A 24,544-nucleotide genomic window follows, 5' to 3' on the forward strand; every position below is an offset into this window, starting at 1 on the left:
GTGTCCTGCGGGCCTGCGTGTCTGTGCCAGCTCTGCTCAGGGTCCTGCGTTTATGGCCTTGTGTCACGCACTCCCCGTTTTTCTTTTGTGGTGGTCACATGTCTGTGGTCTCCCGGCCAGCCGTCAGGGCACGACAAGGTACAGTGACGGTGTGGCGCCCTCTTGGCCTGCTGTGACCGGGTGCGGTGCCGTTGCTGTGTGTGGCTGGTTTTCTGAGGTTGCTGCTGTGGCCAGTTCGGATTCTGAAATGTCGATTTTCCCACAGAACGCGTGCTGGCAGCCCGTGCTCAGGCTCAGTGTGCTGGGCGCAGTGTCGGGCCGTCACTTGGGGGAGGGTGCCCAGCCCAGGAGCAGAGGGACTCAGCTCAGGGCTGGCTCAGCAGGGGCCAGGGGGAGCTGCACCCCACATTTGGGGTGGAGCTCGCAGGAGTGTCAGCAGCGGCAGTGGGCAGGGAGGCCCTTGTGCGTCCTCCGCCCTATGCCCCTGTCACCAGCGTGGCCAGCTGCTCCTTGCGAGTCTGATGGCCCTGTGTGCTGTTGGCAGCTGCAGACGGCTGCTTCACGGAGCTACGTCTCCAGTGCACCTGCCGGCCTGAGCAAGGATGACGACACCGGTCGCTTCCACAGCTCCAAGAAGGGCAATTTCCACGAAATCTTCAACCTGACGGAAAACGAGCGTCCGCTGGCAGGTGTGTATGTGACGAGTCTGTGACCCGCTGGGCGCGGGTGCATAGGGTGACCACACCCACATGGCAGTTCAAGCAGCCCACAGGGGGGTCTTCCCAAGGGCAGCACACAGGAACCAAGGCCTTGGGACAGCAGCAGGGGCATCCCTGAGGGGAGGCGATGTCCCCACACTGCCTGGTCCACAGCAGAAGCCCACCAGTGTGTGCTCCAAGAGGAAGCAGGCCACCGGAGCCCCACGTCAGTGTCGGGGCTGCCTGCGGGTGCAGGCCGGAAGCCTGTCCACCGCGCTGGGCGCATCCCAGCCTCTATACACATGAAGGCTGTCTGGTCACAGGGGTCTGGGGAGCCGGGTGTCCTCGCAGAAAGGAGGCTGCGGTGGACAGTGACCAGCCACAGAGATTTCAGCTGGGCCCTGCTGTTTCCGGAGCCTCCTCCTGGGGGTCTGTGACATCGGAAGCCATAGGCTGCCTGTGATTTCTTTGCTTCCACTGTCAGCGGTGACTGCAGGTCACATGCAAGGGAGGCCTGGCTTCCAGACACCCTCAGCCGCCCCTCCGCCTGCAGCCCACCCTCCTCTCACTGTGGACCCAGGGCCCGTGCTGCCAGGTCAGCACTCGCCACTGAGCGCACGGCCCCCTGGCGCTCACCGTGTGCTTTTTCTGCTGGTCGCAATGGACGTGTGTGCGCGGTGATCCGAGCCGACGGGCACCAGTGTCCCAGCAGGGGGCGGGGCTTTGCAGCAGCAGCAGGAAATTCAAGTCCAGCTTTCTCCCCAGTGTGTGAGAACGGCTGGCGCTGCTGCCTGATAAACCGAGACCGGAAGATGCCCACGGACTACATCAGGAACGGGGTGCTGTACGTGACGGAGAAGTGAGTGGGGCGGGCCCTCGGGGGCTGAGGTGGCAGGAGGCGCAGGAGGGCCCTCGCCCGGCGGGGACCATGTAGCGGCCTGTGCAGGCCAAGGCCCGAGTCCTTGCTTTGCAAACAGCTTTGCCTTTTCTCTGCTAGCCAGGCTGTGACGCTGACCCTCGCTGCCCGCACCCCCAGGGCTGGGACGTGGGTCTGTCTGTCCCCCCACCTGCAGCAGCGGTCGAGGCCCCAGCTCCCTCTGGCCGTGGAAGGGACTGGCCCAGGGGCGCCTGCATCTCTTGCCTGGCGTGACAGCCTTGGGCAGAGCACGGAGCAGGGCTCTCCGGCACTCGGTGGTGCTGGGCCTCATGGGGAGGGGGTCACTGATGCCCCTGGGCCTGAGCCAGATGCCCACTAGGCTCGGGGGTAGATTGTGCCCTGTGTTTCCTCCCCATGTAGCTACTTATGCTTCGAAAGCTCCAAATCCGGGTCTTCAAAGAGGAACAAAGTCATCAAGCTGGCAGACATCACAGACATCCAGAAGGTGGGTCCCCAGTCCCTGCATTCCTATCACCCCTCCTGGTGTGGGGTTCTGTGCGGGGACCCCAGACCTGCAGGCGCTCTCACGTTCCCTTTGGGAGGTCTCCGGACCAAGCCTCAGCTCTGTCCGAGTCTCCACGGCCCTCGGCCACACCCACTCCGCCTCAGCCTCCCTGACCCCGGTGGCCAGCGCCTGCCCTGCTCCCCGAGTGCAGCAGGCAGGGAGTGGGCCTTGAGGTCCACATGCCCTGCAGGGCAACTGGAAGGGAGCACCTGTGCCCGCTCTGCCCACACTGCTGGTGCCCCATCTCTGACACCCTGGAGAAGCCGAGCTCCTGCCCTGGGCACGGATGCCAGGGAGGCGCGTGGACGCTGTGTCCACTGAGCGCAGCTCCCTGGCAGGCCTCGTGGGTCAGCATGGGCTTGTGCAGCTGGCCTGGGCACAGGTGTGGCCGGGACTCAGGGTGGAGGGCTCACTGTCTGGGACGGAAGAGGGTCGGGGTGAGCCCTCAGTGCGGCCACCCGCTCCTTCCTGGCTCCAGCACCCTGGCCAGGGTCGCCGGCTGGGGGATCAGTCCCTTGTCGGCGTGTTGGCTTCCAGCCCCGTGGCTGTCACGGTCACTGCGGCCAGTGGGAAGCTGCACAGCTGAGGCCAGAGCCTCGGGGTGACTGCCCACCGGGACTCAAGCCTGGCCCATCCCCCACGTGCAGTGCCTTAGCGGCCCGCCTCCCTGCCTGGCGCAGGACCGGCCATGGCAGGTCCCATTTCTCAGTCTGCAGTCAGGAGACACCCGCAGGCCCTAGGCCCCTGGCTGGGGCTGGCCAGCCCCCTGGGTCTCGCCATGGGTGTGCTGGGTGGAGGAGATGCCCTGGGTCCTCAGGGAGCTGGTGCAGCCCTGTGTGGGGGCAGTGGTGACACTGCTGTTGTCTTTCAGTACAAGGTCCTGTCTGTCCTCCCAGGCTCAGGCATGGGTATTGCCGTGTCCACACCGTCCACCCAGAAAGTAAGTGGCAGGGGCGGCTGCACCTGGTCCGGGTGGGCTGGGGGCTTTGCTCTGGCTGTACCTGGGGCGGGCTGTGGCTTCAGACTGCCGCATCCAACCTGCGTGCAGTGACCACAGCCCTTGGGGGCTATAGCATCACAGGGCAGGTGGACACTCAGGAAAGAGGCAGCTGAACCTGTAGCCCAGGTTCCCCATCTCTTGCCTCAGTTTTTCTGAGCCTTCAGGGTGGGACCCTGTCCAGCTGATGGGTGCTCGGCCTGGGGGTCACTGTCTTGGCCCCAGCCTGGCCAGGGACTGTGCGCTCACAGACAGCGTTTCCCCCTAGCCGCTGGTGTTTGGTGCCATGGTGCACAGAGATGAGGCCTTCGAGACCATTTTCAGCCAGTATTTGAAGATCACATCTGCAGCAGCCTCGGGCGGAGACAGCTAGTACCGACCCCTGGAGGCCGCCGGCACTTTCTAACACGGTTGTGGGACAGAGTGGCCCTCCTCGTGACCTTTTGCAATAATCCCCTACCTGGTGGTTTCTGTTGGGTTGGCCGCATTTGCAGAGCCCATCGCCCCTGGCTGGGGCCCATGAGGAGGAGCCACTGCCCCTGGCAGGCACAGGTGGCGCTCAGTGGACATGGCTGGGCAGAGGGTCTGCAGGGTTCATCAGAAGGATGACATGTGAGGCCTCGCTGACCGGGCCTGCTAAGCATAGCGCCTCGTTCTCTGGTCCACCTGGGTACTGACTGGCACCGGCCACCCGGGAGGCTCTCACGACCCCGCGACCCCTGCTTAGCAGAGGTCTGAAGCTTCCCACCAAAGCCATCACCGAGTGCGTCCATGTCCCCTCCCGCTGGGGGCAGGAAGGAGTGGCCCTGGGCCCCCGCACCAGCTGCCCAGAAGTGGCCAGGGGCTCTCCCTCGAGCTGACCTGCAGCTGCGCTTGTCCTTGGAGCTCCAGAGCCCAGCCCAGGGACAGGGCTGTGGTCGTGGGAGCAGTGAGCCTGGGCGTCTGGGGGCCGCCCCATCACTGCCATGGCCTGTGCTTGGTGACAGGAAGGGTAGAGTGGCCTGAGGGTGAAGCACAGCTCCCTAACACTGCTCCCCGGAGGGGCCCTGGAGGGCGTCCGGAGGGCTTCGGGGTGCTGAGCTGTGGCTGCCGTCAGGAGAAAATCAACAGTCAGGCCAGACTTGGCCTCCGGGCCGCAGCCACACAGGTAGGCACAGGCTGGGGTGGCCGGGGTGGCCAGGGCTTTGTGGCCCATAGAGGCCCAGGCTGCAGGTGCCCTCTCTGCCTGTGGGGCCGTCAGGGGCCCCTGGGAGGACCGTCTTCCATAGCGGGTGGCTGTGAGCACATCCCGACGTGGGGCAGGGCCGCCCTGCGCCCGCGACGCTGGACAGTATCAGTGCGTGGCCCAGCACAAAGCCCCCTAGGCCGCCCCCGCGGGCGGCGCACACTGGCTTGGACGAACTCCTGCTCTGGTAGAGGCGGCTGCGGGTGTGTCTCCCAGGCTTGGTCTACCCCGGGGCGTGGTCTGCACGTGGATTTGAAATGAAAAGCAGCCGACATCGAGTCCTGGGACAGGCTGGCCTCCGAAGGCTGCGGCCACAGGCAGTCTGCACGCCTTCCAAGCGGTCTCCAGTTCGTCAGCTTGTCCCGGGTCTTTCAGGTGTCACTGAGATTGTTTTTTGGAGAAACAGATTATATTTTTTACAGAGAGCAAGCTGTTTTTCTTATTTTTGTATCATTTTTCAAATGTATTTTTACCTTTGCTCTGAATTCTCCTTGGCAGGCTTGGGAGTGAGACTGGGGTGTGGGCTGGTGACCCCCTCCCTGGGGGCCGCAGGGTCGCACCTGGTGCGGGGACAGGGCACAGCCAGCCCGGTCAGGCGCACAGGCCACTCCAGGCTGCCACCGTTCCAAGCAGAGCCCCTGGCGTGGCTCAGCCTGGTAGTAGACCCACTGTCAAGTGCACAGGGCTGGGCAGGACCCAGGAGGACCCCGAGGGGAGGCTGTGTGGGTGATGCCCATGAGTGATGGTCAGACCTCTCCCCTGGCCCTGGCGGTGCCCAGGGCGGGTGCTGGGAACGTGTGCTCAGGGAGCACTTCCTGCAACACACGGTGAAGCTGTCCGCAAGCACCCCGGGGAGCGCCTGGGCGGACGGGGCTTCTTCAGGCCGCCTGTTTCAGTTTGAGTCCCTTTCTCAGAGAAGGGCGATGAAGACTGGCCACGGCCTGCTGGGCACAGCCACCCAGTGTGGGGAGGCTGGCGTCACCCCAAGTTGCACAGGCAGGCGGTAGCAGGTCCTGCTGTGGAGCCTGGGGGCCCTGCACAGGTCTTGCGCCTGTCAGAGACTGCCGTTCTGTGGAGGTGTAAATCTGGGCAGGTATTTAATTTCTATGACTAATCACTGAACTAGAACGAATGTTAAATTTTGTATGTCTGAAGCTTGAGTCTATTTTGGATCTGTACATAATCGTTCCTGGTGTTAACTTTTGTTCAGCAAAAGGATTGTACTGTATGGAGAACTGATGAAAAAACCCTTGTCACATTTTTTAAGAAAACCTTGTTTAAAAAAAAAAAAAAGTCTTGTATAAATTATAATTTTTATTTAAATAAACCTAAAATGCTTTGTGCTAAGGCTCAGTCCCTCTGCTTTCTTGGCAGGCTGTGGGTGGCCGGAGCAGGCTGGGCAGCCCCAGGCCCCAGGGGACCCCCATATCCTGTTGTTCCTGGGGTCCCTGCAGCCACCTTGAGCCGGGGCGGGTGAAGGTTTGGAGGGGGTGCTGGGCAGCAGTGGAGGCCAGATGGTGAGAGGGTGCGGGCAGCAGGGCGAGGCGGGCACCGGTGGGGTGTGACTTGGACGACAGCTAGTGCCATGGGGCTGGGACAGGGGCCCCAGCAGTCATGGTGTCCTGCCTGTCAGGTCACTGGGCAGAGAGTTCCTGGTGACAGCAGTGGCTTGGCTGACCCAGACCCTGGACAAAGGGATGCAGGACCTTCCTGGTCTCCGGATCCCCTGGGATCGAGCACAGGGCTATGGGGGACACACTGATAGTACCTGACTTCTATGTTCCAACCCCCGAGAGCCCCCAAGAGGCAGAGACCTGCCCCACCCCAGGAAGGGAGCTGGAGCCAGGTGGAAACCTCAGGTGTGTAGCCAGGTAAGGCTGGACATTTGTACCTTCCATCCATCTACTCAGCTTTCATTCATCATCTATGCCGCTATACATCCATCATCTACCCATCCATTACCCACCTGTCCATCCCTGTCCACCCATCCGTCCACCCACCTACCCATCCGTCCACCCATCCACCCACGCATCCATCCATCCTGTCCACTCATCCACCCACCCACTCATCCTCCCTCCACCCACACACCCATCATCCACCCCCTTCCATACATACATACATACATAGATCCTGTCCACTCACCCATCCACCAACCCACCCACCCAGCCATCCAACCAGCTATAGCAGGCACTGTCCTCCTTGCTAGGATATAGCAGAGATGGGATGAAGGTTGTTGGGAAACTAGAAGACACATCCTCAGCCCCTCTTGAGTGCAGTCTTGCTGTGCCCACATGCCACAGCCTAGCCCCCATCTCCTCTGCCCTTGGGCACACCTTCTCTCTACTCACTCTTAGCCCAGTGGTCTGCATGACTGCTGGGTACCACAGCCAGACGCAGGCCCAGTACTGCCTGACCCCACACTGCTTCCCAAGAGCAAATTGGGGTAGTGAGGAAGGGCACAACATGAGCCAGCGACAGGTGCTCCCTGCCAGGTTCACACACCCGACCCTGAGGGTCCTGCTGGCTGGAGACCAGCCGCACCAGGGAAGTGGCATGCTGCACTGGGTGACTCCCTCAGACAGGCTGCAGGACCCCCAGTGCCCAACTTGGCCTTGGAGAATTTAACCCCCAGAAAAGCAGCAGGGCTACCTGAGATGTTACAGTGGGGCAACCAGCAAGGGGAGGCGGGAGTGGGGGACAGGAGGTGTAGTGACCTTTGCTCACTTTGTTCTCATGTTTTTTTTGTTTTTTGTTTTCCAGTACCGGGAATCAAACTCATGACCTTGCGCTTGCCAGGCAGGCGCTGTGCCGCTGAGCTAATACCCAGCCCCCAATATTCTGCCTTGAAAACAATGTGAATTCATGAAAGAAAGAAAAAATGCTAAATTCTGCCCAAAGTACTTTATTTTTGTCTTCGCAAACATACCAGAGCAAATACGTTGTATTCTAATCTTGAGACCAGCAAGATTAGAGACACGAGCCCTCTTCCCCCAGCATCTCCGGCACAGGAGCCGCTGTTCAGCACTGCCCACTGCTGGGCCCCGGCACACACGTGATGGCTGGCCACACAGCCCAGCCCTCCACAAGACCCCATCCCGCCACCGCCTTCCTCCAGCCCCCGTCCCAGGGCCTTCTGGCGTCAGATGCTCTCGAGGAGCCTGAAACAGTTCAAACCCTTCGGTTCTCCACGTTGCCTCCGACTGAGCAGCAGCTCCAGAGCGTCTCTCACCTGGGTCTTTGGTCTGAGGTCGCCGAGGATGCTGGCACACCCTGAGGGCAGCAGGTGCCAGGCTGTCAGCCCAGGTGGGACTCCAGGAGGGCATGCCCCAAGCGTGCACCAGGCCTGCTGCCTGCTGGGCACAGAGTTCCCTGCCCCAGCAAGAACTGCCAGTCCAATGCTCGGCTTCTCCCAAGCAGGAACAGACGCGAGTGGAAGGAGCAGTGTGTTCACTCTTTCTACCAAGACTTTCACTCCACCACCACCTCTTCAGCCGTCCCGCTCACACGATGACCCGTGCAAACGTGGTCCACTTAGAAGCCACCTGGAAAGCTGCCTTTTTGTCTGGGTGGGACTGAATGATGACACAGGAAATGTCATATATGCTTTTATGATATAAATCAATGCAAGAAATCTAAAAATAGCTACTGTCAATTGCTATAGCGACTAGGGGACCCCGTGTGGACCCTCAACCTGCAGCCACGCACGAGACCCTATTCAGTGACAGCCTCTGTTCCTCACGGGTCAGGTTTAAGCGGCACATTCTTGTATTTCAAATAAAACTACTTCACACACATCTTATCAGACACAGCCTGAAAACAAAGTAAAGCCGGGCACCCAGCTAAGGGCCACCCACTGCCACACGAGGCCTGGGGAAGCCCCGGCCCCTACCCAAGGCTGAGCAGGAACCAAGTGTCCCCCAGAGTGCAGAGACAAAACAAAGCAAAGACACCGTTTATGCTCTTCAGATTGCCGAGGACAAAACTTCCAATAAATAAACAAAAGTCAAAACTCTAGACTGGAGGACAGAGGTCAGGGCCTGTGCCAAAGCAATCCTGCTGGAACAGGACACCGCCGGGGCCCCATGAAGACAGGGGTCTTCGGTGTGAAGTCCACGTACTTCACCCCCTGTGAATTTCCTGCCTGTCGAAAGCCAGCTGCGTTTGTTCCCCCACACAGCCCAGCTGTGTTACCACACTGTCAGCGTGAGCCATCGGGATTCAGCCTGGTTGGACAGACTGCCTGTCTGCAGAGCCCCGCCCCGGAGAGCAGAGCGCCTGAGTTGCTCCCTGCTGGATTGTCGGGCAGATGCCCCTGCCGCCGCTGCCACCACCGCCCTCGCCGCTGTGCCGGAAGCCGGCACAGAGATCGTAAAGATCACGTATCACCCGTGCCTCTCAGTGGCGGGGCTCCCAACGTGCCACTGTCCTCAGGCCGACACTGCACTAGGGCTGCGCCACACCGCGAGGGTCGCACAGCGACACCCTGAGCACAGAGGAGGACGGACACGAAGGTGAAGCCGAAGAGCCATCAGCTTGCCAGACGCACTCCGAGTTCCAGGCACAAGTTCTGCACGGTGGGTCAGAACGACACGCTAGTTACCTTGTGTCCAGATGGGGTGACCTGATTTTTGAGCAGTGCTCATATTATGATGTCTCTAAAATTATTGCAATAGAGCCACTAAAGGGCTGCTTTCGACCTGCGTTGTCGGGATTGTTACAATCTAAGAAGCCAATGTCCCCAAATCAGCAAGCGCTGCCTGCGGAGAATAAGTTATGTGAGACGCAGCTCAGATTCCCAGAAACTCTGGATGACAGAGATGTGCACAAAACTGTTGACAAGGGTATTTTTCCTAAAACCAAGATTTACCTATCAAAAATAAATTTCTAAATGTAAATGTATATATCCACATAATTGGTCTGTAGTAATTCTCTGAAATAATTTTCACACTTCCCTGGTGTGAGGTGGATGAGGTGTAGCAGCTCCTCAGCTGTCTGATTCCTGCTTAGGGTTCTCCTCGATTCCTCGGGCAAAGAGTCGGACCAGCTGGCAGTGGACCCTGCGCAGAAAAAGTGCCAGGCATCAGCTCAACACGCGCCCCACTCCAAGCTGGCCTTGCCCTGGGATGTGGTGACCCCTCCAAGGGCATCCGATTGGAGCACACTGGTAAATCCCTTGCACATGCACCTGACTGCCTCAGCTTCCCCCTAAGCACCAAGCCCACTGGGCCCTGGGGGAGTAATGCAGGGCAACTCCACACACGGAGATGTGCAGGACAGGTTTAGTCAAGAAACACGAGGCCTGATGCCAGCAGAGCCCAGGACAGAGGAGCGGGTCAGGGCTGTGCTGGGTTGGAGCCGACAGGGCCCCCTTTCCATGCAGGGCATCCCTGTCGTACATCCCTGTTCATGTCCCTTATTCAAGACGCACAAGCTCAACAATGCCTGTCTGAATTTTGAAAGCATGCTATCTCTTCAGTTATACACAAGCCAGGCATGGTGGTGGAGGCCTACAATCCCAGCACTGAGGGAGACTGAGGCAGGAGGATCTCAATTCCAGTCCTACCTGGGGAACTTAGCAAGACTGCCTTGAATGAAGGAGGAGACATAGTGCAGCTGAGTAACACCCCTGGGTTTAATCTCCTGTGCCTCAAGATAATAGCAGTAAACCAAGCTGAAAGGACCGGCCCTGCGTGCACTGACAGTGGGCCTGCAGGGCTCCCTGGGCCTCTGCAGGTCCACAGCACTGAGAGAGGCCGGGCGCTCCTGCCACATGGGCCAGAAGCAAAGGGAGCACGCGGACCCCAGACTCGCGGAGCCCCGGAGGCCTCCTGCCTCTCTGTGTGCGTCACTTGGGTGCTAATGGTGGACACTGGAAGTGGGGCGACGCAGCGCTGTGCCCGTGGCTGAGACAGCGGAGGTCCCACCACTTCCGGTCGAGCTTCCTCGGCACTCTCACCAGGAGCGCCTCCATCTCAGACACCCGCCCACGGCACAGACCCTTCCAGGGCTGCACGCTGCTCCCCAGGCTCAGGGGCTCTCACACCCAGCCCCGACTCAGAGCTCCTGCTGCTGGGGTCTCTCCACAGGGAGGGAACCCTCGCCAGGCACGAGACCATCTGGGTGTGCACCACACTCGGAGGTACTGCAGGTTGCCAAGGCCAAGCCTTGTCCGGGAAGACAAACTCCTGCGCTCCGAAGGCAGCCACAAAAGCGGACCTGGTGCTCCAGGGTGCCGGGGGCACAGGGTCCCGTGTTAGCCCCGTGTGCTGGCCCAGAGCAGCTCTGAACCACCCTCTAATACGTGAGGTGGCTGAGTGCATGGGGCCCACTTCACCCGACAAGGGGCTCCCACCTCTGGGGGCTCACCCCTACTGCGCCACCCCAGCTCCTGAGGGCCCCAGGCTTCAGGGCCTCGGCACCCAAGTGTCCCCGCTGCCTCCAGGGGTCATCGTGGTCCTGTGTCCCAGGCATGACCAGGTACCATGTCTGCTGGTGGGCTCAGTGGAACAGGAGGACTATGCACATGCTCTGTGTTTGCTTTGAACTTAGCAAGAGAGAAAAAAAGTGCCAGGGCAGAGACCAACAACAGCCCTGGGCATGGCGTGGCAAGGAAAGGTAACGGCGGGGGGCTTCAAATCCTGGGCACAGTATCTGGGAAACAGTGCACCCAAATCCACACCCTGTCTCTTCCCAAACCTGAGAAAGACCATCTTCAACATCTGGCAAGCAGGAGGAGCGCATTTACGGTGACACTGTGCCCGGCGCACTCTGGGGTCCCCACTCACCTGACCTCGACAGAGGGGCTGTGCAGCACCTCCCCATCGCAGTTCCAGGAGCTGCCGCTGGCCGGGCAGCAGCAGGAGGGGCTGTCGGTGCAGATCTGCCCGAGTCGCTGCTTGCCCCGTTCCGCAAGGTCACTGTCCTCGTCCTCCATGTGCTTCGAGGTGAACTGGAATCTCTTGACGCGGTAAACTTCAACAAAAGTGAAGTCAAACTGGGAGGAGAGAGCACAAGGGGAAGCTGACCCCGGAGGCTGCCGACAGCCCACCCCATGCTGACTGTACCGGGGCAGCTGGGCCTCCTCCTCTGAGAGCCTGCGGCTCTCCGACACCAGGCAGCAACCAGAGCCACCCTGGCAGTGGCCAGAGGACGAGGGAGGGGCGCAGTGCTCCCAGGCCTCAGACGACTCTGACACCAGCACGGGCACTTCTTGGGAGTTCTGGTGATTAGCAGGGATGGTCACAATTCTCTACCCTTTTAAAAGCATTATTTAAAAAGCTACATAAAGACCTCTGGGTGAGGTCTTACATATAATCGAAGTTAAAAGATGTTTTTGCTAAAAGTAGAGGCTGTGACAAACATCCCAGCCTGCCAGTCTGGTAAGACTCAGGTCCTCCCCGAGGGGACAAAGGGATGTCGGAGGACTGGATGGAGTCTGAACGGAGCCCACTTCTGGAGGCCTCAAGACAACATGATCTGCGAGCGCAACAAGAACCCCCGACCCCGTGCGCGCACCAAGCAGGAAGGGCCAGGGCAGAGAGGAGGCTACGCGGGAGCGCTCGCAGCTCTTGCTCTCCACGCGCAGGATTTCTGGCTTTTTGTTGTTCTTTTTGAGACGGGTCTCAGTGTGTAGTTGGGGCTAACCGTGAACTCAAGCAAGCCTGCCTCCGCCTCCCAGTGCTGAGATCACAGGTGTGCTCCACCTGTGACAGTACAGGCAAGCGCTGTACTACTTAATGTATTTTGACAAGGAGTGAAACTATGACCAGGAGTTTAACATCAGTGATATAAAAACCAAGGGATTCCTCTCTCCCTCCCTCCCTCCTTCTGTTCCTCCCTCCCTCCCAGAGAAACTATGACCCCTACACCACCTAAGTGGGCAGTGCTCAAGCACCAGAGACCGGAGGGGCGTACCTGATCGCACTGGTTTGTGAGCCTGACGAGGAACCTCAGGAAGTCCAATCGGGAGCACTTCCGGATGAGGATGAGGTCAGAAGCCCCATCTCCTAGGTGGGCAGCTGGGGACAGCCCGCTGGGGCTCCGTGGACACGCACAGGACATGTTGGCGGCATTGATGGCCAGAAACTTCCCGCAGATGACCTGCCACTCCTCCACCTCCTCTGAAGCCGAGAGGAAGCAGGCAGACGTCACGCCGGCAAGACGGGCAGACGTCCCCTCCCTCCACCTGCACCCCTCTCCTGGCTCTCTCCAGACTGACCCTCAGCAGCCCCAGCCCAGGCAGGGACACGGAGTGCTGCGCCCGAGGGGTCACCTCCCGGGAGGCCCAGCTGTGCTCACTGCTCCTTCCAAGGGACAGTGACTCAGAACTGGGGTGGCAGCCCTCTGTGTGTGTGCAACAGCCCAGCAGCCTGGAAGGGTGCCCAGACTTCTAAATAGCTGGAGAAGATCTAAACAATGTTTTGTGACATGAAGAAATTCAAGTTTCGTGTCCATAACTGAGGTTTGGTGGGCAGGAAGCCAGGCCTGCTTAGCCAGACACCGTCTGTGGGGACGGAGGCCCCGCGCAGGCAGGCACGGCCCGAACAGAAGGTCAGCTGAGCCCTGCTCCAGGGCACGAGGCTGGGACCCTGGCCGAAACTCTCAGCAGCGGCTGGAGCATGGCCTGCAGGGCTTTGCACAAACATCTGCATTTGCCAGAGTTGCTCAGCGGCAATGAGCTGCTGGTGCCCAGAGCTGGAGCGAACATGAATGCGCAGAGCCACAGAGAAAGAGAGAGCAGAGGCGGGCGGCGGGAAGCGGCAATGCACGGCAGAGCACGCTGAGCCCGGCTCGCACGGACACGTCTGCGGGGATTACCGGTGCTCTCCAGGCCATACAGAGCCTTCTTCTGTTCCTCCTCCAGCTGGCGCTTGCTCTGCCTGCACACAAAGCACCTGGAAGACAAGAACCCGGTCACCCTCTCTCTGATGAATGGATTTGGCGGTGAAGTCCAAGTGCTCAGTCTTTGTGAAAGTATTCCAATTCCTTTCATACTACGGACGCTTCCATGCCAAAGGCTGAGGTAAAATATTTCTTCAGGGTACACACTGACCTTTCAAACTTAGATTTACTTTTAAAATTGCACCCGGGAATCACCACGTTCTTCTCTAAAGTCTATAAACACCGTGTGTGTCACGAGGCCACCTGCACCGGCCCACGGTGGGCATGCGTGTCCTCCAGGGCATGCGCAGTGAAGGGGTGCCTGTTCCCAACAGTGACACGCAAGGGGCCCCCCGGGGCACTCAGAACTCAGCCCCGAGCCCAGAGCGGCGTCCTGCGTGGGTCCTGCCGGTCACTAGCAAATCTGCCCGTGGGTAACTGAGCATGCGGATGCAACGCTGGGCGCTCTGACGGGCTCGCGTGCTGCGTGTAAGAAGGGGCGAGGACCCAGGGCAAGGAAAGGACGGGCTGTGTCCTTCACCGGGTCGCACTCGTCTCCGAGCCACAGGCCAGCCACAGGTGGCCAGGAGGCGGACTGCCACTGGTGCGGCCCCGCAGCCTGGATGCCACGCGTGAGGCTGGCGGTGGCTGTTTGAATGGGTCCGATGGCGCTGGCTCTGCGTTGTGTGCAGGGCGCTCCCTGACGTACGTACCTGTGCCTGCGTGTACACGGAGGGGGCCACAGCACGCCAGGCCTGCGAGGGGCCCGCTCTGCCTCAGCCTCCTCTGCACCCCTCCTGGTGTGGCTCTGCTCTGCCCTAGGACCTAGCGCTGGGACTAGCCGCGCCCTCCTGGCTTTCTGAGGGACACGGGCTGTGCCAGGGCCCTCCTGACCGCAGCTGAGTCCCTCCTGGGCAAGGGCAAAATGGGCCAGGGGCTCTGCTGGGGTGGGAGTGGGGCGGGGTCTCTGCTGGCACGAGGACAGGGCTCGGCCTTCCTGGCTCAGCCTGACACACGCACGTGCACACGCACCACGCATTCAGCTGCTGACACAGCGTTCGTCTCTCATCCTTTCTCCCATGTCCCTCCGTCCAGCTGACCCAGGAAAGGGAGGGAAGCCCAGCAAGAGCCAGTGCTGCGCCTGCCAGCCTCACTCCAGTGCTGACCCGGGTCCTGGCCTGCGTGGACCCCACCCCACCACCGAATCCTTGGGTCAGGCTGCCCCGCACGGCGCCCTCCTCATGGTGCGCCAGCATCTGCAGCGCCGTCAGTGCAGGAACAGAGCCCGAGCGGCCCCGCCCCCGGCGACAGAAACACCGGAGAAGCTGCTCACCCTGCCCGGCAGGGCTTCTTGTCCCGCGGCGACCCCACCGTGTGCTGCGCCGGCAGGAAGGACACCGTCCCTTCGTAGTAGTGATGCGACAGGAAGGTCTTGACACCTGGGACAGAACGCAGCCAGGAGAAAAACAGGGTCACTGCGGGCCACACACGCCGCCGCTCCAGGGCCGACGTCACTGAGAGTGCAGGGAGCCTCGGCCTGCGAGTGGGGAGGGCAGGGCCCTTGGGGGTTGATGTCACCACTGCCATCAGAAGGGAGCCGCAGGGACTTTGCCCTCCCCACACACGGTCACTTCCTGCTGCATGAGGAACTTGGCGGGGGCAAGGCATGGGGGCACTGATGGCTGCCAAGGCTGAGAGCCAGAGACGTCCAGCCAGGCCGGGGTGTCCAGCTGTGCAGTGGGGATGGAGCCCTGCACAGGATTTAAAGGCCAGGAAGTCGGACCTGTGGCCCCCAGAGGGCGCAGCACGGCACAGGAGCCGGAGCCTGCCCCAGCCTGCCCGGAGGAGCTCCCGTGCGCTGAGCACCCCAGGGGCAGAAGGGCTCACCAAGGGGCACCACGCCAGTAAGGGATGAAGCCCAAGCTCCCTGGCCTGGAGGGCAGTGCTGGGCGAAGCGGGACTGACTGCCACCGCGCTGCCAGCTCCGAGTGACCAGGAGACTGACTGCGTCCCCTGCTCCTACTCCAGCTGCTGTGTCCACAGCCGACAGGGCCACAGCACCTGACCTCTCAGGCCGCCACCCACCTCCGAGGCTCGGGGCCTCTGTGAAGTGACTGGGGCTCGGGTCCCAGGAACAGGATCTGGGTGGCAGCACTGCCACCCGTGCAGGGGAGCAGGGCCCTTGTGGGTGAAGTCGGACGGCGCCTGCAACATGGTCAGCGCCGCCTAGGCGGCCGCCGTGCCAACTCACCTGCGAAGTCGTACCTGGCCAGCCCCATCCACCGCTTCTTCTCGCTGTCCTTGATCAGGTCCCCGTAGAAGCCGTAGCCCAGCAGGGACACCGAGTACCGCAGCAGCGAGCTGTTGTGGTGCACGGAGGACACGTCCATGGCCAGCGAGTCCCCTGCGGGCAGCGCCAGTGAGGGCCACGCCCAGGGCACGGCCGAGGCGGAGCCCCACAACCACCCACACCCCGGCCCTCTCCGATTTTGATTCAAACAACAAAACATGGCCGAAACTTCCAAAACATTCTTGGGAAGCTGTTCTTGGGACAGGACAAGAATGTACCCTGAGGCCATAAGGTCACTACTGAAAGGAGGTGGCCTGGCCAGTAAAAGAAAGGTACATAGCATTTAAAAATACAAACTCCTACAGGGCGTGGTGGCACACTCCTGTCATCCCAGCACTCGGGAGGCTGAGGCAGGAGGACTGCTGTGAGTCTGAGGCCAGCCTGAACCTCATAGTGAGACCCTGTCTCAAACAACAACAAAATCCAAACTCTTCTGAACATAACATTGCTGCGATGCCAGGTAAGACACGATCCGCTGTAAAGGGGGTGCGCCCGGGGACTCGGGAACTCCCAGGGCCCGTCAGCCCTTGGGGCTGGGCCGTCTGTTGCCTCAGGGGTGATCTCGCCGCAGCCTGGCGGGCGCTGCCCGGAGAGTAGGCCAACAGGAGTCAGCCGGGTCACAGCCTGTGCCACGGCCATGGCCACCATGCAGAGGATGAGGGTCGCTTCCTGCCCTCAGGGACAGCGGGCATCCAGCAGAACCACCCAGTACACTGGGAAGGGGACGGCATCTGGAGGGTGACAGGGCAGGGGCCTGGCACACCCCGAGAGCGGGCAGCAGGTGTGAGAATGCGGAGGCCGGGACGTGGACGGAGCCAGGTCCGCACTGGCGGCTCAGCACGGGGCGGGACCCACCGACGATGATGTGCAGCGCCGACGTCTCCGCGTCGTTCGTGCCCACGGTGGAGTAGCACACGCAGTCCGTGGAGCCTGCAAGGAACGCGGGACTCAGTGCCCCGACGCGGCACACGGGAGAGGGCGCCCTGCGCAGGGGAGTGCCCTGTGCTCCCTTCCACAGCCCCGGAGAACACGAGGAGGAAGCAGCAGCCTGGTGCTGCACACCTGCTGTCCCTTGGGGCGGCTGAGGCAGGAGGATCACTGTGGGAGAGACAGGCACCTCTACTGTGGGCCAGACCCCAAGACACAAGATAAAACAAACACACCCACATACCTCCCTAGGGACGGACATCAGGGATTGATACTCTAAATAAGTATCATGGGTCACCTTGAAAAAGCCAGGAAGAGTCACCAACCCAACCCCGTACAGGAAAGGCCCCTGTCCTGTATTCATGCCCATTTGCTATGTGACTTGCTTACCCATTTGATCCTGATTTAGTTAATTTTACCTGAACAATTACACTCGTAATCTTATTGGCTGACCATAGTTTTGTCCACCTCACGCCCACCTTGTGAGTTCCCATGTTTTCCACCTTGGACCCACCTCACCTTGTGGTTTTGCTCCATAAAAATCCCTAGAAAAGGTAAGGCCTTTGGCAACCCACTTGGGACCCTTTCTGTCTCTTGTGAACACAAGCTTTCTTTCCCCCAATAAATACATTCCGCCCTTAACCTCAGCTGTTCCTAAGATTCGTTCTTCAATTTTAGAGAACACGAACTCGTCCAGACATCTAGCAGGTTGGGAGTTTCTGTCCCTTGTATCATTAACAGATAAAACCTAACTTGAAAGTGGCGGCACATGCCCGTGTCTCTTGGGAGGCTGAGGCGGAAGGATCATTGTGAGTTTGAAGCCAGTCTGAGCTACATAGTGAGTTCCAGGCCAGCCTGGACTATGTAGTGAGACCCTATCTCAAAAAAAAAAAAAAAAAAAAAACAAACCCTAACTTGGAAAAGAGTTGTAAAACATAACCCACTACCAGGATGAGAGCTGTCCAAATAGTCCCAGGGTCAAAAGAGGCAGCACACTCTCTGGGCAAAAGGCAGAAGCCCAGAAGCGAACAAGCAAGCTGTAAGGGCAGCTCGGGCTCCAGGAGAGGAGAGAAACACGAAGAGAGACGGCCAGTGAGACGGTCGCCCTGCAGACTGGGCAGAATCACACACAGATGTGGTGGGGCCGTGCCCAGGCCCCACGGCCAGCCGAACCGGACGTGGCCATCACAGGGGAAGCAAGTGGACACTGAGACCCCAGGCCAGCGATGTCCACGCGGAAGTCACTCAGGCCTGGAGCCTCTGGGCCCATGGGCACCAGCGTTTGGCTTCAGTGAGCATGGACACCCCACGGAGGGCGATGGAGGCGGGTGAGGGAGTGAAGACGGCAGTGATGCCCGCTGTCCTCCAGGGGCACAGCGACTGGCAGCGACACGGCATCTGGGTCACTTGAAGAAGCAGAACATCCTTAGGGCCAGCACACCCAGCAAGGCAAGCAGACACCGAGTGCACGCGGGGGGCTCTGTCAGCCACAGGACAGCCGTGGGGTCTCTGTGACGGGACAGGGACAGACCGCGGACAGGGCCCCACGTGCACTCCTGTGCTGGGCCTGCAGCCCTTGGTCGCCGCCTGCAGCAAAAGCCTTACGCAAACCCAACGGAGTGCCACGGGAGCCAGGCACTCAGAGGCTCTGCTCCGACCCCTGTGGACGGCTTGGTGACCTCGGCTTCACTGAAAGGGGTCTGCCTCCCCAGGGAACCGAGTGTTTGTCCTCTACAACCCGGGCCCCGGCGCCACCAGCCGGCTGTCCTCAATGGGACTGGGTCCCCAGGAGTGGCTGCATGCTCATGTAGGTCAGTGACATGGTTCCCCGGTAACTGCTCCGTCAAAACTTCCCAGAGCTAAAGGGACTTGGATTACGGTCCGCCCATTATCTATTTTCAGCCTATGGTTATTAGGTTACAGGCTAACAGAAATCCTCTCAAAAGTGAGCCTCTGTCCTGAGATCAGGCCTGAGGCCACCAGCCACCACCCAAGCGGAGGAGGGGAACGGCGCGATCCACAGATCTGTCACCAGATGGGGCTGTGGGGGTGGGGCTTAGAAGGGGAGGTGCCGTCCGGGAGACTCGCTAAGAAGCTGGGGCAGCAGCAGCAGAGTGTGACCTCCCTCTGAGACGCCGCCTCCTCCTGTCCACGTCCCCACCTGCCCACCTCGACCTCACTGCCGAGCTTCCCGTGTGCACCACGAGTGGGGACAGTCGGGACTGACCACGGGAAGGTCGCCACGCCAGGTCTGTGAGGAGGCTCTGCCACAGTGGCCACACCAAGGGTCCAGGGCGTGGGGGGGGCACAAGGCAAGGGTTCATTTGGGACAGCAGCACACAGGGTTAGCGCTGAAACCGCCACAAGAGCCAGGCACTTCTCCCAGGACAGTAAATGCACCTCTGAGGAGACGCCATCAGGACACGGCCCCGGCACCCACACGGTCAGCAGGGTCCCGTTCTGGGTCTCCACTGCCCTTCCCTCTCCACCCTCACTCACCCCTCCCCTCGGGACCCTGTGCGTGCTGCCCAACCCCCGCACCCTCCGGTCAGCAGAAGTCACCCCTCCAGAGCGCCACCCAGGAACCACCCCTGCCCAGCCCAGCACCAGGCGCCAGCCGACACTGGCCTGCAGCCCCACCCCCAGAGTCACTTCTGCCCGCCCACTGCTGGGGGTTCGAACGGATGGGGCAGTGCTGGGGAGCAGGACGCAGTTCCCGGCAGACGCTCACGCGCTCAGCTCACTGGATGGTGACAGAAACCTCTGTTTCTGTGAAGCAGTGAAGCGGAAGGGGGACGAATAGCCCAGGGACAGGAGACCTGCCCTGGAGAGCCGAGCCACGGACGGGGACCGCAAAGCCGCACTCCTCACCTGCGGGGATGATGCCGATCCTGAGCGGGCTGGGCACCAGCACAGCCCGGGGGTGGTTCTGGTCCACACCAGCGTTCCTCTGCGTCCTCCCAATGAGACCGTGCAGCACCTCGCTGAACATGCCGTCGCCACCGACACAGACCAGGCTGCAGGGAACACGGGCGCATCAGGGCCCGGTGCGAGCGGGGCACAGGGCGGCTGGGGCCTCCCGCATCGGGGCAGCTTGCGAGGTTGGGCCGAGGCAGAGCTCTGAGAACGTGCCTGTCAGAAAGTCCTGAGTGACAAGGTCACCCAGACAGCCCACGCGGCTCTCCCGCAGGGAGCACGGGACGTCGGGTTTCCAGACAGAGCACTCGGACCCAACTGCCCCTGGCCAGCTCCTAAACGCAGGCTGAGGTGTGGCTCAGGGACACAGCCCCTGCCTAGCACGCGTGATGCCCCGCGTCCCATCCCCAGCACCGCACAAGTTAAGATAGGTAAAAACTAAAGCTAAACTCCCAGCCGAGCAGAAGTGCCAGACCTGCGCGGCTACAATTCTGCCACTGCAGCGCAGGCATCGGGGGGCCCTCGTGGGAGGGGAGGCTCGGGGACCCCACACGCAGCGCCCTCCCCTCGCCTGACTGGCAGAGTGCACGGTGACCGACGTCCGCTGGGAGGACAGTCTACACTCAGAGAGTGAGCCTCCAACCAGGCCCCGCAAACCAGGAGCTGGGGACCAAGTGCGTGCCGAGCCTGGGCTGCTGAGGACCGTCTGGGCGACAGGGAGGAGCGGGCTTGGCGGAGGGAGGCGGGCGGCCTGCAGGGAAAGCGGCCCCAGCCTGGTGTGACCATGGCAGAGCGGAGGTCGCGGAGGGAAGGCAGAGGATGGGCTCGGAGCCCCGGCAACCCGAGAGCACTCATGCGAAGCAGAGGCTCTGCTGCCAGGAGGAGGGCTGGGGGCCGTGGCTGGAGGGGCAGGGCTGCCTGTTGCTCGTGCCCCCTTAGACCTAGGCAGCGTGCCTGCTGCTCTCCAGTGTGTCCTGTGTGCCCACTACTGGGGCTGCCATGGTTTCAAGGACAGGGACCGCGGCTCAGGCCCTGGAAAGTACAATGGCACCTGCCACACCTGCGGTGGGCTCAGCATTGCTCATGGATCACGCCCAGGCCCCGGCCTCCGGCGCTCCAGACCGACGGCCAGGGTGCAGTGGCTGGGTGAGCCAGTCCCCAGCAGTGACACTGAAGCTCACGCGATGCTCCCGATGTGGGGCGAGCTCTGTAGGCCAGGGCTTGCTGAGCGCTCCTACAGAGCTTGGCAGGGAAGTGAGAGAGGCCTCAGCTCGCTGCAGGGCCAAAGGCCCCTTCATTCCCTTTCTAACCTCGGCACCCACAGGCTGGGGGTGGAAGACCTCCAACAAGGCCCATGGAACGAATCACGGTGGTTAGAAACTCACTTCCAGCGTGTAACACATTGCCTGCAAGTCTTGAGACTCAACAGGGAAATGAAACCGAAAAGCCCCCAGTCACACAGCAGCTGACAACAGGGAGCTTAGAAAGAGACGGACGGGGGGCGACACAGCTCAGCGGCACGGCGCCTGCCCGGCAAGCACAAGCTCCTAAGTTCGATTCCCGGTACCAAACAAAAAAGAAGAGCAAGAGGGACAGACCTAAGTGCAGTAAGTAAACTTGGAAACTAAAAACAACACCACAAGCGAAATTAGACAGTTTAAAAACCAGAAGAAATATTTCCCAAAAAATATGACAACAGGTTATAAACTGCCTATTACTGTTGGATAAAAAAATAAATGACTGGTCAGGGACGTAGCTCAGCGGTGCAGTGCCAGCCTGGCAAGCACAAGGCCCTGAGTTCAATTCCTGGTACCAAAAAGAGAAAAAAAAAAGAACAAATTACTAGCTTATATGGCTAACAGAAGACAATGCACCAAGAACATAAAAATCAATTCAAAGTGAAAATTAGTTCACTAAAACACGTATTTCTTAAAAAATTAAAGATTTTCACGTTCAATTAAGCAGAGAAAAGAGTGCTTATGCAAGAAAAAATTAAGCAGAGAATCTGTACAGTAATAACACCAAAATGTTGGCACGGACAGGAGACGATACAGCATGAGCACGAAGGAAGCTGGGGGGCTGCGCCTCAGCGCACAGGCAGAGTGTGAGCTCCAGCACTGCGTGGAAAGGGTCTCACTTCAGCGTCGGTCTCGCAGAGAGATTTATACACAAGCAGGCTGCCTTATTTTGAGAGAAAAATTGGAAAGGGCCTCAGCATGTACAGTGAGTAGTAAGAAACAAGTTAGATGGTGCGGGACGTGCAAATGACAGGACATGACATAAAGCAGTATCTTGGGGAAGTCTTCGGTGACGGGCAAACGGCTCAAAACCTACCAGCAAAGCAGGACCTACAACCACAAAGGCGACGCATCTCAACATTCCGTGACCCAGCCCGGTCTGGTTGCACGGAGCAGCCTTGCAGGAAGAGGGAAAGGCAGCTGCTGCCCAGTAGGGAAGGGGCTGCGACCCGACATCGCTGCCTTTTCTGCCCGGGAAAGGCCCCGTCACTGCGCTGAGGGTACCACGCGTGGTGGTGAGGAGGGGCGCTGACTCACCCGTCGTACTTGTCTAGGCTGATCTCGTACAAGGTCTCCCTGGCTTGGTTCGCGTGCTCAGTGACTGTGGGAAAACAAAAGGACACTGAATAGCTTGTTGCATCCACGCCTGCAGCTCTGCGAGTGACACGGTGCTTAGCAAGGAGTCCAGGGGCCCTGAAGACGTTCCGGGAAGACTAGTTCAACACAAGTAACTTCCTCCGAAGCAATTACAGCTTCTGTGCTACACGTTTCCTGATTCTACAGGTCACTCTCACAATTTTAGAAAGCATCGGCACGCAGACCGCCAGCCCCAAGTCCTGCACCCGGCATAAAGAACAAAGGTCTCCTGATTCTCCTCTGCACACACGATTCCAGGCCTCGTACCCCATGGCGTCACGGCCACTCTCCCTGGAAGCTCCTCAGTGTCACACAGCACACTTCAGAGGCCCTCGCAGGGCCGTGGGGCACCTTGTGCAGGGCCATCACGAAGCCTGGCAGGGACGTTTGTGTCGCTCAGGCTTGGGGACAGTGATTGTCTCTAGGAACGATTCAGAAAACACAGAACTGTGGGCGGAATGTCTTAGGGTCTCGACCTGCGTGGCCAGTGGCTTTTAGTCATACGAAGCCTTGCCCGGCCCTGCAAGCTGGCACCGTGAGCAGGAGGGAGGGCGTGTTAGGTTTCTTAAAGCGCCATTAGGGGGGCTGGGGATTTAGCTCAGAGGCATAGCGCTTGCCTAGCAAGTGCAAAGGTTGTGAGTTCGATTCCCGGTACCCGAAAAAAAAAAAAAGTGCCACTAGGGCGGACGCGGTTTCAAGATGGGGCACTTGAGTCTCTGCTTACAAGAACTGTAGAACGCTCTGTCCCTTATCTTTGTCCTTTCATCGTCTTAGTGTTTTGCTTCACTACTTTATATGCTAAGACCTAGCTACCAGTGGGAAGGACGGCATTACTTATTTTGCATTTTTCCTATTCTGGTAGGTAAGAATTCTATTTTGTTTGAAATAATCCTAGAAGATCTGAACAATTACTTTGAAGCTAACAATATGCAATATAACAACCACTGTTGAGCTGGGTATGGTGGCACACGCTTGTAATCCTAGCACTCAGGAGGCTGAGGCAGGATGATTGTTGCAAGTTTAAGACCAGCCTGGGCTACAAAGTGAGCTCAAAGCCAGCCTGAACTGCATAGTGAGACCCTGTTGCAAAAAGACCAAAAAAAAAAAGTCATTGTTAATTTTCTATCATCTTGTTTTGAAATTGTGAATCATTGTTATTGGGCTTTGTTTGTTAATTTTTTACTCTCTTATAACAAAAAAAATCCTAGAGGATAAAAATCTTCTCTAATACATACAAAATGTTCATATATATTTGTTTGGTTTTTTGAGACAGGTCACCCTATGTAGCCCAGGTTGGCCTGGAACTCATGGCGATCCTCCTGCCTCAGCCTCCAGAGTGCTGGAGTTACTGGCATGCGTCACCATACCTGCCTCTCAGGTGACTGCGTTTGACTCCCTCTCAGGTTTACTCCTGCCCACTTCTGGGGAGGCCTTACCAATGATGTCAGTGGAGATGGAAGCCAGAGAGAACAGAGGTGCCACTTTTCTCTCGTATATCCGTTTGCCTTGGCCCTTTCCCCCGAAGGGGTTAATGAACACCAGCAAGTTCTTCGGTCTGCATGCTACAAACAAGCACATTAGGGAGACCACAGTGAGTACGACAAATGCAAGATCCGGACCTGTGCACTGGACGGAATCCACGTCTGAGGGCCTCACAAGTCTGCTCCCTTCTACTCCAGGAAAGTATTCTAAAATGTTGAAGCACCATGAGGAGGACTTTCCCCCTCTTCGAGGAGATGGCAGGGCCTTCCCACATTGCCTACGTGGAAGGAAGGGACAAAGCTCTCTCCCAGGCCTGTGAGGTGCGGGCCTGGGCGGCTGGGCCCTTCTGCTCGAGGGACTGGGATAAGCTCTTAGGGAGTGGGAGGCGTGAACCAGGCATTCAGAGAGGAGCTGGGGAGAGAGCGACAGACCAGGCAAAAGCGGATGTGGGGGAAGGAGAGAGGGAGTGAGGGTATGTGGCTTCGGCCTTGGCCTCTGTCCCTTTGGAGACCCCCAGAAGCCTCTGCCAGGGTTTCCTGAGGCCCCCACCTACTCAGGACAACTACCACATTTCCATATTGTTCAGTCCAAGTAGATTCTGCCACTTAACAAATTTAACAAATCAAAAGTAACAAGAAAGTTAAAACCACACATCCATGCCAGAGCCTGGAGCCACCTGTCCAAACCAGCACCAGTCCCGACAGGCAGAGGCTGACCACCCTTGCCTGGCACAGACCGCGAACGCACGGGTGGGACGTGGCCAGTCCCCAGGGGCTCTGCAGCAGGGACAGGGAAAGATGACGACACAAGCCACCAGCAGAGAGAGCACCCAAGATACTGAACTGGGCTGAGCCTGGGGATTCGGACAAAACGTTGCCCCCGGCTAATGACTGCTCCCTGGCTAATGACTCGTGTGAGGGTGGGATGGCCTCACTTACTCGGAAAGGCAGCAAGAACTGTGACCCATTAGTGG

At 59.4% G+C, this 24,544-nt stretch overlaps 2 protein-coding genes across 4 annotated transcripts in view; one reads left to right on the forward strand and one right to left on the reverse strand.

Annotated features, from left to right (window-relative positions):
- The window catches only part of Gramd4 (GRAM domain containing 4), a 53,121-nt gene extending 47,408 nt beyond the window's left edge, over positions 1-5,713 (forward strand). For both annotated transcript variants that reach the window (XM_005379513.2, XM_005379514.2), the window contains exons 15-19: positions 545-689; positions 1,464-1,557; positions 1,996-2,080; positions 3,012-3,080; positions 3,406-5,713. In XM_005379513.2, coding sequence (XP_005379570.1) covers positions 545-689; positions 1,464-1,557; positions 1,996-2,080; positions 3,012-3,080; positions 3,406-3,510 — 498 coding nt within the window. In that variant the 3' untranslated portion in view covers positions 3,511-5,713. The remainder of the gene's footprint in view (positions 1-544; positions 690-1,463; positions 1,558-1,995; positions 2,081-3,011; positions 3,081-3,405) is intronic.
- A 1,531-nt stretch (positions 5,714-7,244) lies between these two features.
- Cerk (ceramide kinase) overlaps positions 7,245-24,544 on the reverse strand; it is a 35,477-nt gene continuing 18,177 nt past the window's right edge. For both annotated transcript variants that reach the window (XM_005379520.2, XM_005379519.2), the window contains 10 exons: positions 23,526-23,651; positions 21,991-22,054; positions 19,391-19,536; positions 16,448-16,522; positions 15,494-15,646; positions 14,576-14,681; positions 13,180-13,256; positions 12,277-12,482; positions 11,148-11,356; positions 7,245-9,419 (listed from right to left, as the gene is read on the reverse strand). In XM_005379520.2, coding sequence (XP_005379577.1) covers positions 9,347-9,419; positions 11,148-11,356; positions 12,277-12,482; positions 13,180-13,256; positions 14,576-14,681; positions 15,494-15,646; positions 16,448-16,522; positions 19,391-19,536; positions 21,991-22,054; positions 23,526-23,651 — 1,235 coding nt within the window. In that variant the 3' untranslated portion in view covers positions 7,245-9,346. The remainder of the gene's footprint in view (positions 9,420-11,147; positions 11,357-12,276; positions 12,483-13,179; positions 13,257-14,575; positions 14,682-15,493; positions 15,647-16,447; positions 16,523-19,390; positions 19,537-21,990; positions 22,055-23,525; positions 23,652-24,544) is intronic.

Source organism: Chinchilla lanigera, unplaced genomic scaffold, assembly GCF_000276665.1.
Source record: "Chinchilla lanigera isolate Chin_1 unplaced genomic scaffold, ChiLan1.0 scaffold00012, whole genome shotgun sequence".
NCBI classification, from domain to species: Eukaryota; Metazoa; Chordata; class Mammalia; order Rodentia; family Chinchillidae; genus Chinchilla; species Chinchilla lanigera.